Genomic DNA, 14,094 nt, shown 5'->3' with positions numbered 1-14,094 from the left:
TCGAAAGTTAAAAAAATTTCACAATTTTCTACATTTTTGAAGTTTATATTTTGAATATCTCAAAAAAAGCAAAAAGATAGGTTTTTGGCAATATTTTTTATACACAACCTCTAACAAATCTGTTATTTTGTTTTTATTAAGTTAGAATAAAACATAAAAGACCCATCAGATACAATCTAAAATATTACAATATGAAAACAATTAGTTAACATACACACATACATGAATAAAATTGTTTACGATGACACTTACTTAATCTTAAATTATCCTAAGATTTTCCAGAATCTATTTTTCGTAAAAAATATGACTTTTAGGACTTTGGAAAAAAATCATGAATGCAAACTCTAAATTTAAAATAAATAAGCATTGTTAATCATAACTTAGTTTACAATTTTTTTTTTTAAGTTAAAAATTTCATATCTTAAAAGAGCTTTTCAAATTTCAGGATCTTTTAAATCTAAAAATTTTTATTTTTGCGATTTTTTAAATTTCAAAATTATAAAAACTTGTATTTTACGTGTTATTTCTTTAGGGCCTTAAACGAGACCAAAAACATTTTCGTTTTTATAATAATTTTTGAGATATTCGTATATGTAATAAATTTCTAACATACCGGAAATTGTGAAATCTGTGAAAAAAGTTTAAATGTTTTCCATTGGAAGAACTTCGTAGTGTGATAAAAGACACGGTCTGACCAAAATACAATCAAATATTCAAATAGTCGATTCCATTTATTGGTCGATTTGTCATGGATTGACCCATATCTAAAATCAAAAATTGGAAAATACTCATAAAATAAAAAAAACAATAAATCAAATAACGCAACGAAGCATGTCAATGAAGAAAGAAAAATAAAGCATACAAAATAACTCCAACAACTAATACTAAGATTATATATTTGGCGTCGCATTGATACAATCTCTAAGCAATCACAAATACTAAAATAATAAAATGGAAGTAATTGTAACAATAACCATTTACCATGATTCTTAATTGGAAAGCAACATAAAGTTAAAAAAAAAGTCAAATAAAGGAATAAGCTAAACCCGAAAGTGTAGAAAGTGCACTAGATATCCATAATTTTCTAATCGAAATGAAGCTTTAAACACTAGCATTAAAAAAAAAGATAATAAGTTACAGATGTGGACCACATAGTCACAATATTTGAGATGATTCGTCGAAGATTGAAAATTCAAATAAAAAAATCTCCTACGAAAGAGCAATGAGAAAGTAATTTCGGTGTGATAGCATGAAAGAAAAATTACACTGTACAACACAAAAAAAATACAAGATTCCGGTAGAGGGGAATGCCTGAAATTACTTTCTCTACCGCCGAATACATCTGTATAAAATAATACCAAATTATCCAATAATTAAGTAACTATAATCCTTTAAAAAGCAGCAAAAAATAAATTGGTTTATTTTCACCCAAACAACAAAAGAATTAAACAAACAAAGAAAGGCCTATAAATAGTTCCTACAAATCCTAAAAGGCAGCTGTAATTTTAGACAGAGTTTTATTCTCGAAAACCAAGTGATTAAAAGAAACCAATGGTTCCTAAAATACCTAAAAAAATGTTCAGTGTTCCTAAGAAATTACCTAATTACCTAAAAAAAAAATTACGCAAATAAAACTTAAGGTTTTCACATACCGATAAAAAAGATATTAAAAATAATGAAGCATCGTTCGTGCAAAAGCTAGCTTCAAAATTTAAACCAACAAAAATTATTAAATAACTAAAATATAGCGCCATGTGTTGTATCTTATTATGTGAAAAGTAAAGAATGGCATAGAAAAACAAATAAAGGAAATGAAAGCAAAAATGTTAAACTCGACAAACCACGAAAACTAAATAAGGCAAAACGGAAACGTAAATAAAGCGCACAAACAGAAAATAATGAAATCAAATACAAAAATAAAAATAGAAAAAGCAGTGCGAATACACATATGTATGTATGTAAGTGCCAAGTAAAATCTGCGACGAGTTGCAACAAAGAAAAGTGTGCCAGAAAAATAAATTGTTGCAAAACAAAACTTACCACTTCTGAGTGCAAAACTTTTTAACTTTCTACACCGAACTTTGTGCGCCACTCGAAAGTGAAAGTTTGACTTTTGTGAATTGCGTGAAACTTCCTGCATACTTGAAGGCGCACAAGCAAGCCAAACTTTAAAATGAATATGTCACCCTGCGAAATGAACTGTTGCGCCGTCGCAGCGTCGCCACCGCCAGCATCCGTTTTACGTTGTACTGATGCAGAGCGGCTTTTGTCTCTAGTTGCCTGCCGGCGCGATGCCACAACAAAGCAACAGTTGTCTGACGTGGAGCAGCTGGCGGCACAGAGACACAAACGACGTGGCAGCGCTGAACGTGAAAGTCCAACAACGCAACGAAAAAGCGGCTCATCCTCACCCCCATCGCCAGCATTAGCACCACATATGCTGCCAACACCGCCAGCTGCGACGCCGACGCCGACGCCAACGCCGCCATTCTTAATACCCGCTGATTTCTACAAAAGTTTACTAGCCAGCGCAGCGGCATTACAGCAACAGCAACATCAGCGTCAACAGAAGCTGTTGGAGCAGGAACAGGAGCGCAAGCCCTCTACCGCCATCGTTCAACGCTACCCGCAACATTCGCATTCACCCAACGCCACACAATTCCCACGAAATTTGTTCTTCTCTGCTGCTGCGGCGGCGGCGGCGGTCGCAGCCCAACGCAGCACAGCTGCTGCAGAGCTGCTTGCCGAGGCGACTGGCGGCGATTCGAATGGCAGCACAAGTGGCAGTAATCATGTTAGTTGATGAGAAGTATCTATTAGAAATATTGTTGATTAAAAGTGTTTGCTTAGAGCTTAATTTAAAAAAAAAGTAGATATATTTGGGGTATTCACATGAAACAACAACAATCATGCTATCTATGCACCATGCTAGACAGTATGCACCGGATCGTGAATACCCCTATTTTGTTATTCGCAGAGATATACATATGTGTGTAATAGTAGGAAGCCTCTAAGTATTGACAGAAATCTTAAAATGCAAAAAAAGTCACCGGCGGTAGATTAGTTTTAATTTGATTTCAATTGGATTCGTTTTTTGAATTATGTATAATTTTGAATGCAGAGACGGTGCGTAGATTAAACATAGCTTTCGGGCATCTTTTTGAATTACAACTGCTTTCGACGCATAAGAGTGATTTTTCAAGGCCGCGGCACGTCACACTTTCGGTCGGTTCCCCGTAACCGAAACGACCTAGATTCGTATTTGGCTAGGGACTGTCATTTCACCATCGTCCCCCATTTGAAGTTGAATATTTGAAAACACGTTAGTATGTGTGGCTGTAGCAAAACATGCAGAGTTGATTGCTGTTATTTGTTAACCATCTGTGGCGGTATATAATTTTCATTTTATTTTTGTTTTTGGATTTTCTTAATTACCAAAAAGCATCTGTGAAGTGCAGAACAGAAGCGCGTACAAGCGAATAAATATACCAACAATTGATTTATTAATATTAAACTAAAATCACTTTGATTCCTTTTCAAGTTTGAATTTGGTACTATTACCAATTTTTGATTGATTTTTATCTCAGTTAAAATATTGAGAAGTGCTCCCCCCATTTTCAAGTGCATTCTCAATGACTGCTTGCAGATTCCCATCTTCATTTCTAGAAAAATTTTAGTATTGGTTGCTGTTTTTTTTCTGAAAGGATTTTCCAGAGACGAAAAATAATAAAAATGTTTAATGTCATCGATAACTATTATTTTGAGACACATGGTAATAAGGTCAGCGAGAATCCTTTAAAGTTTTCGAAGGCTTCTATTTTGAGTCTTATTTAAAAAGAAAGTCCTTCAATAATAATTATGAGTGACAAAAGAAGGACGGGGCTTGTTCCGGACCATTTCGGGAAAAGATAAGGACTTCCTCGGTACCAATTTCGGACTTGTTCGGGATCATTTTGAGACTAGTGCAGAGCTAGTGCGACCACATTTCGGGGCTACTCTCGGGTCAGTTCGGAAGTATTTCAGTATTGGTTTCGAACTGGTCCCAAAATGGCCCCGAACTAGGCCCGAAGTTGTATTGAACAAGTCCCGTCCTTTAAGACTTCACAATTTTTTTCTCATCCATAATTATAAAATATATTTATCTCGGTAATATCGAATTATTATGAAAACTCTTTTACAATATGTCTCAAATAATTATAGATGCCTCGAAAATTTTGTAATATCTACTGTTAAAGAATTTGATAATGGTTTTTGTGGCTATTTAAAATCAGTGTTATTGAAATCCAAAATCTTCTGTGTCCATTACGCATCACTTCACTATTAAGTATAATTAAAAGCTAGGTAGAATTTTGAAGTTTCGAAATTCATATTTTTCCTTTCTCCCCTTCTCATCCACAGAAACCCAGCAATTATTCGTGGCCCTTAGCGGCCATCACACCACCAGCGGCAGCGAGTGCAACAACCGCGCAAGCGTTAGCAACAACACCTACCAACTCTGGCGGTAACACCAACAACAACAATCAGTCATCACAAAACCATCTTTCCTTGCAACCGGCCTCTGGTGCTGCCACACCAACGCCACCCGTCGGCGGGATAGATTTGCATGCAACGGTCGGTGATGCAGAGGCGCACAATTTTAACGGCACACTAAAGTCACCCGATCAACAACAAGCGTCGGCGTTACACTCACCTTCGTCCCAACACCAACAGCAACAGCAACAACACCAGCACCAACAGCAGCAACACCATCAACACCAATCCACAGTTGCGAGTCAGTCGCAACAACAACACTCACACACCCATCAGAGTTTGCATTCCTCTGCGTCGACGCCCAGTTCGCCCACAGCGGCTAGCGCAGCTGCAGCAGCAGCAACAGCGGCCGCAGCCGTAGCCGCCAGTATGCCTATCGGCGGTGTTCAGGGGCAAAATCCCACGCAGGGTTTGGTGCATTGGATGAGTGCCGTTATGGCCGAGCATATGACTGGACAAACGCATCACGACCCGACGGCAGTTGGCATGCATTACATGTGGAATGGCAATGTGGATGTAAGTACACGAAAAACAAAATTTGCCTCTTTTTTTTATGCGATGAATATTTGGGTATGCATTCTGTAGTTATTTATTTGATTTAAATTCGCTGGCCACTATGGTTCAGAAGCTGGGCTACACTCGATTTAATTGTACATACAATCAGAAATTTTTGTACTGTAATATTTTTACATCTATGGCCAAACAATTAGTGAAACTCATCGTAGGAAGCAATTGTTAAAATAATTTTTACAGCGAATTCATGTAAAGAGGAAAGTAATATTTAGTTGGAAAATCACAATACTTCGACTTTTATTAGAACGAATATATAGTAAATAAGATTATAGCCGCTTAACATATGTAACTAAGTATGTGCATTAATGGTAGATTTTAGGGGAGGGTATATCAAGCCGTATTTTTACTTTTCGTTTAAATCATTGATTGACATACCTAAATACTTTTGTATTTCAAGTACCAGTTTGGGTACTAAATACTCAAATACTTAGTATTTGGAGATGGCTAAATATTCAAGTAAAAGATGCTTAGGTATTTAGGAGTTGTTAAATATTCAGTTGAAAAAACTTTGAAATTTAGGAGTTTGCTAAATACCTGAGCAAAACCAAACTTAGATATTTAGGAGTTTGCTAAATACTCAAGTAAAAAATACATAGGTGTTCAGGAGCTGCTGGATACCAAAATTCAAAAAAATTAAAGTAATTAGCAGACACTGCATACGCTGGTCCATAGTACTCAGGTAATTTGGAGATGCAAAATACTTTCACTTAAGTGACATTCGTCCTTATCACACCTCACCTAAACTCAGCACACCCCGATTTGGGACCTATTTCGGGATTTTAAAGATTCACGGCTCTAAATCAGGATTTTAAAGAATATTTCGGATTTTCGGTACCATTACGTGATTTGCGAGCCTATTTCGGAAATTTCGAAATTTCGTTTTATTTACCGAAGTTGATATCGATAAATTTATCGACGGTTAACGATATTTTTATCGGTACATTAATTGATGTTGTTATCAATATAATAATCGGTATTGTTATCGACATATTAATTGATATTGTTATCAATATATTAATCGTCGAAAAATTCTTGAAATAGTTCCCAGAACCTTAAAAATTCGTATAACTTCGAAGTCTCAAAAATCCCGAAATAGTCCCTAGAATCCCGAAAATCCTTAAATATATAGCTTCTAACATCCCGAAGTGGTACCGAAAACGAGAAAGTTTCGAAAACTCCTAAATAGTCGCGGAAGACCTAAAAATCCTGAAGCAGTCCCAAAGATGCCGAAGTAGCCCCGAAAATACCGAAATTTTTTTTTAAATCTCGATATGGTCTCGAAAAATCTAGACATCCCAAATAGGTCTCGAAACTAGTCTCGAAAATTCCGAAATTCTTTCTTTTTTTATTGAGTAAATAGCATGTATTTCGTATTTAATCTAGACATAAGTTTTAAGTGGTTTTGTATTCAGTATTTAGTGAAGACAAAGTCTCCAAATACTTTTGTTCGCAGTATTTAGTGAAGTTAAAGCTTAAACAGACGGCAGCGTTGATCCGGATTAACTCGGACTTAATCCGGATCAACCGCAGTTAATTCCTGAGTTGTTCCGGACCAACGCTGCTGTCTGTTTACGCTTTAAAAGCATAAAGTCTCAAAATACCTACTTCACGGTGTTTCGTTGAGTGAAATTAAATAATACTTTCAGACTTAGGCCGAGGTCACGCAATGAGCGGCAAAGCGGCGAGCGGCTGAGCGACTTCAAATTAAAACATAGAAGTGAAGTGGCCACGCACTGAGCGGAATTTCTGGGCGGCTGAGCGGCATTTATGTATGGCGTCGCTCAGCCGCTCAGCCGTGTGAAAACAAGTAAGTACCAGCGTACTAGGTACTTACTAACATCCAAAATACTTAAGTAAATAAGTAAATACTTTTGCACTGACTACTTAAATCTTAGTAAATACGATTTTGCCCATCACTGGTTGAATTAATGCATAAATTGAAGATTTTAAATATATCTGTATTCGACAATTTTGTTTGTTAGCATTGCTGTTTGGACTAAAATGGGCCTCGCCAGACATAAAAATGCAGTTCAAGATGAATTAAAGTCCTCTTTCACCACTTGAATGAACTTCTGGAAAAATGCCAAACGAATCGCCAAGTCTTCTGCTGTCAATCTGCTTGTAGGTTGACTTGTATATGGTAATAAATTGAAATCATTATGCACAATTGTCCGCACTACCTGTCTGCTGACATCAAAGAGCAGATAAGATAAATAAGATAGTTTTGGTTTGTAGAAGCTAGTTAAAAAGCAAAATGATGTTACCTTGTAGCGCAACTGATAGGAAATGTAACATTTTGATTTGACCATTATTAGATTAGATAAGATTAGATTTAGAGGAGGGAGTAGGTCATCTAGTCACCACGGCCGAAACGATTCATTGTAACAAACATCTATTCGACTACAGGTTTTCTTTGATCTACCTATTGCTAAGAAACCTCGCGAGGTCGTTTTGCTGAATGCCATTTATGTCATGCGCTTCCAGCTACTTTGATCCTAGGAAGCGAAGTCTGGTCCTTCTGAGGGCCTCACAGTGGCACATAATGTGCTCTGTGGTTTCCTGTTCTTCTCTTGCACAACTTACGCTAATCAAGAGTTAACAACTGCTATGCTTTACAAGTGTTTCATTACCCTACACCGCCAAGTAAGTAAAACCTGTAACAATTCTTACTTCATGCCCACTGAGGTGAAGCAGTTCCTCGGTCCTCCTTGTTGAATACCCTGAAAGTTCGTTTCGTTCTTCATCCATATATAGTAGCTTCGCCTAAGGGAGTTCAATGGCAGACCAGTAAAGTGTCCATGGCCTATGAGTCCCTGTGCAGAATACCTGTGCCCGATGCTGGTGAAAAGGAACCATCAGATAGTGTACCATAAACTTCTTTTCAGATGCCTTGGTCAGTCCTGGAGCCGTCAATATACCAAATGTGCTGGGGAGGCAGGTCAAGAAGCACCTCGAGTGCCGCGGTTGGTGTTGCTCTCATCGCGCCAGTGACACCCACGCAGGCGAGTCGTTATAGCTTACGGAGTTTGGGCTGCTTGGACTTCACTTCTGCCTGCTTCCAGCAGACGGGCGGGCCAGTTTAGGTCTGATGCCCCAGTTTGCCCTATTAGTTTGCAGGCCCACATAGAGGCCCTGACCTTTTGAATAGTTTTGTCTAGGTGCGAATTCCATGAGAGCCTGTCATCAAGAAAAACTCTTAGATATTTGAAGTGTATTTTTTTCTACTTGAAGAAATGGTTCTATTGATTTGGCTCTTTTCATTTTCCTGTAGAAAATTACTATGCTAGTTTTCTTGGGGTTAACGTTCAACCCATTATTACTGCACCAATTTGGGACTATATTCAGTCAATGTCATTCGCATAGTCACGAATGTCCAAGTCGTTTTCACTAAGAAGGCAGATTACTACGATGAACCATGGCAGAGGGGATATCATTCACTCCTGCAAGAAACCTTTCGTGGCTAAGAGTTTGACTCTTTCCTCTTTCCTACCCCAGAGCCGATGTAATGGGTCTGGATTTAAGGACGTTTGCTATCCAGCGGCAACTGCGCCCTCCACGTCCAAGAAATATCCCACCGCCACCTCTTTGTCCTCCAAAGACTTTTAAATTTTCCTTGGGGGTGTCTGAAGAGCGTGGACAGTAGCTCTTCCTGGAAGATAGGCATATTGGTATCTATGTAAAGGGTCCCCGGTAAGGAAACTATCCCTGATATGCTTGTCTACGATTATGTTAATTGCTTTTAGTGGAAAGGACATAAAACTCATGGCTCGGTAGGACTTTGATTGGTCTGCTGGTTGTGATTTAGCGGACCGTCAGGAAAAAGATGTTCTGAAGAGTGGTATCAGAAAAGGTAGAAAGGGGGAAGTCCCTTTGCAGATGCGCTGGGAAAATGCTATTTGCTTCAGATCATTTAAAAGACACCGAGGCAAATATAGTCCTACAGAAAAACGAACGCCTTTCGATAACAGATGTGTTCGAGCTTATTGTGTTTAAAAATTAACGTAAAAAGTAGAAAAAAATTAATATTGTATTTCCCTGAAAATAATAAAAATTCACACTTTCTTAATTTAATATTTTTCACTTTGTATAAACTTTGTTGTTTACACACAAACAAAAAAGTGTAAAAGGAAAGAGAATACCAGAAACTTTGTCCTTTGGTCAGCGTTAACTAGCAAATTTTATTTTTCCACCACACTTGTGCGCCTTGAAATATACTTCGGCCCAGGCAAAGGTGTGGTTAAATGTGTGTGCGGCTGTGCTTTTGCTTCGTGATTTCCGCGCAAAAGTGCAAATTAAGTAAATTAAGTGCTGAACGCGTCAGCGTCTTCTAGTTACATACAAGAAAAAGTTCAGCGCCACATAACTGACGAAGGACAGGCGGCCAGTGCAGACAAGCAGAAATGAGTAGAGGGAAACAATTTTTTTTTTTAAATACATGGAAGAAAATTTAAATTTTTTTTGTAAAGCATAAGTTAATGAACTACTACTAAAGTGAAGACATGCAAAGCTGGCAGTTGAGTGGACTTAAGTAAGGAAAATCGAAAATTTGCGTGCACTTCCCAAAGGCGAATTCATTCAAGGCGGTGTTACGAGAGCAGCTGAATTTTTTCCCGGGTGGGTCTAAATGTCAAAATCATTTTTTTGTTGTACATTTTTTGTATTTTTCTAACTGTCAATGTGCGTAAATTTTGTTATAGTCATTTTTGTTTTTTTTTGCAGCAGAGGAATCACTTTTATACGAATGCGCTTTGGCACTTCCTTTTTGTCAGCATTCAGCCCTTTACTAGGCTGGTTATTGGCACGTTAATAGATATACTATTTGAATAAACTAAGCCTTCGTAGGCACACACCAAACTTCACAATTACTTACGTAGATACATATACATAAAAGCATTGATTCCTTCTACTTCTTCCTTTGGCTTAACTTTTTTGTTGCCTTTTTATGGCATCAACGACAGTCGCTTGACTGACCCGTCCAATATTCATGTTTTGCATAAGAAAAGGAGAGCAAAGTATGCGAAAGAAAAATATCGACAAAAGCAACTACAACCAAAACAACACTGCAAGTTTATCTGCTCACATCGCTTCCCTACTCGCTTTTTTCACTTCCTTTTTTTTGGAATTGAGCGTACAATGTTTACATTTATTACACCGTGCGACAAAAACTAAAAAAATTTCAAAACACACGACAAAATCAATATATTTGCGAAACTAGGGACCGAGCGGACATATTTCTGATACCTAGTTCTTGCAAAGGCGGGACAGACGCACAAAAAGTGTTCCACCGTCCAATCCTCTTAAAGGCAGAATGGAGTTGTTATGTACGCCTATCACAGTCAGGTGTTTGTGCTAGATGAATTGACCAGACAGCAGTCGAGCAAGTTTTCTGCAGTCCTGTAAGTAGATAGTATTTCTAAGTTTGATGGAAACATGAGTTTTGCCCACCTGCAGCTCCTCGATGCCTCCCAGTCTCTTCCGAGCCAAATATTTACTCAGTTTCTGTTGGTGGCTTCGATAGCCGAAGGTGGGAGTGCTTTAACTCATTACGTACCGACAAATGATTGGTCTGAGCCAGCTTTGGCCAATTAGTCAGATTCCTTAATGCCAGTAGCTCCCGAATGACCTGGCACCCTGAGTAAAGCAAACTCTTTATGTTTACCAACAAAATTCAGTCGAGATTTGCATTGCCGAACTATTTCGGAAGTACTTAGAGGGCTGGCCAATGCCTTAAGTGCAGTTTGGCTGTCAGTGCAGACACGTAAACTCTTCCCCCAGACCTACTCTCCACCAAGTAGTCCATGGCCTTGTGCAAATTGCAAATACCACAGCTAGGAAGACAGAAGCGTATTCTCCAAGATCCTGACACAGATTCAGATTTAGAACTCTCTGTACAACTCCACCAATATTTCCAGACATTTTAGTGAGAAGGATTTCATGGTAATAGGCTTGTAGCTTCTTTAGAAGAACAAAGAGAGTCTTAATTCAGGAGCCATCAGGCGTCTTTAGTGAACCTAGATTTGTGGTTTAGTCCTTCTGCCCATCTTCAGAACTTTTACCAGCCTAGCTCTTTCACCCAAGGTTTCAATACCGCTGCGGTATTCTTTGAAAGTGGTCCTATTCGCAGAGCGAGTTAGTTACCTATGTATACTCTCCTATCGTGCAGCGATAGCGTTCCCAGTTCATCTCAAAGTTAGGTTGGAGGGCCCGCTTAAGAAATTTTTGCCGGCTCACCCCTCAATTTATGAAGCTCCTTTGTTTCACCAGGGCTATGCGGCTAAGAGTCGAAAAGGGACGAACAACTCTTATCCAAAGTGACACATAGAACTGCGCTTAAATTAACCACTGCCTCCCCTGAATTGCTTGATTGGATCTGATCGCAGGTGGTGCCGTGGTTGGGTTCACAAGCTCCTCCGTAGTTTCGCGAGTTTATTGATTTTTTTGTGTGTGTAAAATTGACTGCCGCACGGTGTTATCTTTTACTTCGCAAAACCTTGTTCTTCTATGTATGTATGTATACGTATACGTACAAATGTATTATGTATTACTCTCACCACCTCAACCCCACGCACACTTTATCCCAAGGATTCTCTACTTTTTTTTTTATTTTTCTCCTTTCCATATCTCTCGTCTCCCTATATTGCTTACTCAATCCAACTCAACCCTTTTTCTTCATTCTTCTATACAGCTGTGCTCTCTCATGCATTTTCGCTCCACATCTGCTTCTTAATGTAACATTGGTTCGGAAAAAATCGCGTTTTTTTTTCTCACTTGTTTGCATTTTTTCTAATACATACCCAGAACTGCAAGTGTAACTACTTTAGTGTGTGTGTGTGTGTGCGAAACTCCTGTTGCTGACGTCTTCAAGGATGTAAACAACTTTTTGTGCTTACGTTTTTGCTTTAGCTGCAGGCTGCCTGCTATTTTTGTGCGTTCTCTATTTCAGTATTGACATTCTGTACATACCTAAAGGTGAAAATATGTACATGCATATGTATGTATGTATGTGCAGGCATTGTATTTGAATGCGTTTCCCTCGACTGGATGCATGTCTAAGTCCTGGATATGGAAACATGATTTGAAAATCACTAGAACTCATGCATTTCATGCTTTCAATGCAGATAAGTTTTCTCTTTTCATTTACATATTTATCCCTTGAAAATAGTTTATACACACTGATCAAATGGGTCTCTAGTCGAAAAGAGCGGTATTAGGTATTGTATGTGACCTGCCACCGAATTATTTTTCTCAATATGCCTTCGTTCATAAAGTATTTAGCTGTGAGAGCTCTCAAGACCTACATTGGCATGCATAGGTCGATCAATAGTTTTTCAGACAAATAACCACACATTAAACCATGGATGATTTAGTCCGTTTCAATCGGCTTCTGACAACAGTTTCATTGGCGCGTAATCCATGCTTTGCCACTTTTATTCATGAAATGAATATTTTTCATCGACGGTGAATTAGTTTAGCACCTCAATGGCAATTTGACTAGACTATACGGCTTCCCATTCGGTTCCATCGAGATAAGTTTTGAACACTTTTTGCGACATTCGGCCGGGCATTGTCATGGTGAAAGATCAAAGACACAAATATTCCAACGAATTGATAATCTTCTCCTTTTTCTTGAAGTCGGTTAAAAATATTATAACAGATAAAGAAATTTTCCTAAAAAACCAACAAAATTGTGCTCATTCATGTTTGTTTTCTTTTGTAAAAATAAAGATGAGAGAAATTTAAGAGAACTTACTTTTCGAAGAAGGTTGCCAAATGTTGGAAAAATTCTATTCAATTAAATTGAAAAGATAACTGAGATTATTTAATTTGTACATAAAACTGAAAAGTTTTACAAAAGTTTAGTTTCAAAATATTTTGAAAAAGAGGTTGCCACCTGTGTGAAAAATTCGATTAAATTGATAAAATAAATGAAATATTGCAATATGGGTGAAAACTAAAGCGGTTTAAGAAAACTTAGTTAGAAAATTTTTTGAAGAGCTTTGCCAAATCTTTGAAAAATTTAATTTAGTTAATGAAAGTGCTAAAATAAACAAAATATTACAATGTGGGTATCAAATGAAAGATATTTGAGAAGTCTTTGATTTTGAGGTTGTTACCTATCTAAAAAGTTAAAACAAAAAATATTAGAATTAAATGAAATACTACGAGTTACCAACCAAAAAGTGTCTGAGAAAGCTTTTTTTATGAAATTTTTTTTAAAGCTTGCCACTTGTCCAAAAGCCAAACATTGTTCAAATGAAGTGTTAAATAATGATAAGTTTTCGCGATAATTAAATGGTAAATTTTTTTTTTTCAAAGCCACAAAATACTTTAATAGATTTTTAAAAGATTCTTAAAATTTTGTCCTCCATATTGGGTTAACCACTTTAAATTTAAAGACTTTTTCATAATCAGCGATTCCTATACCCCATTAAGCCATAGCTTTATAAATTTATGAAATTTTTTCTTAATTTTTGTTCGCCAATTTTCATCAGCTAGTATTTTGTCCTATTCTTATATTTTTAATTTAGTAGATTTTTGGTTTAAAATTTTGTAATCTCAGTTATATACTTGATGTGATATCTTTTCGCATAGCCCATGTGTTCCGATAAGCTATTCATACTTCCTACTACTCTTTTTAACGTCTTTCTTCGCTTATCTTTATATCCTTTTAATTGTATCCTCATTATTATTTTTGAACTTTTTCTCAAAATGTCATACCTACGTTTTTTTTTGGTTGTCCGAAATTATTGATTGAGTTAAATGGAGATAGATTAACTCCATGGACTCCATGGACACCAATGCACGCCATTACAAATCTATTCAACTGCTTGTAACGGACTTCTTCTGTACTCGCGACTCATTTCCGTTTATTATTTTTATTTGTCGCGTTGTATGCAGCTGGGCTTAAAAAAATGTTACGAAGACAACGCAATGGAAGGTTGAAAGGTTGAAAGGTTGAAATTGGCAAAAAAAAGTGGAATGAAATTCAAA

At 37.2% G+C, this 14,094-nt stretch overlaps 1 protein-coding gene across 1 annotated transcript in view; it reads left to right on the top strand.

The window, feature by feature from the left end:
• The first annotated feature begins 1,791 nt into the window (after nucleotides 1–1,791).
• Nucleotides 1,792–14,094, top strand: part of LOC118733550 (zinc finger protein rotund-like) — a 39,288-nt gene continuing 26,985 nt past the window's right edge. Inside the window, exons 1-2 of the mRNA XM_036463022.1 lie at nucleotides 1,792–2,794; nucleotides 4,399–5,046. Of these exons, the coding sequence (XP_036318915.1) occupies nucleotides 2,174–2,794; nucleotides 4,399–5,046 (1,269 nt within the window). The 5' untranslated portion in view covers nucleotides 1,792–2,173. The remainder of the gene's footprint in view (nucleotides 2,795–4,398; nucleotides 5,047–14,094) is intronic.

This window comes from Rhagoletis pomonella, unplaced genomic scaffold, assembly GCF_013731165.1.
Source record: "Rhagoletis pomonella isolate Grant_MI unplaced genomic scaffold, Rhpom_1.0 Rhpom_scaffold_00001, whole genome shotgun sequence".
In the NCBI taxonomy this organism is placed as follows: Eukaryota; Metazoa; Arthropoda; class Insecta; order Diptera; family Tephritidae; genus Rhagoletis; species Rhagoletis pomonella.
The sequence above is the reverse complement of the archived record's forward strand: the minus strand, read 5'-3'. Positions and strand labels throughout refer to the sequence as shown.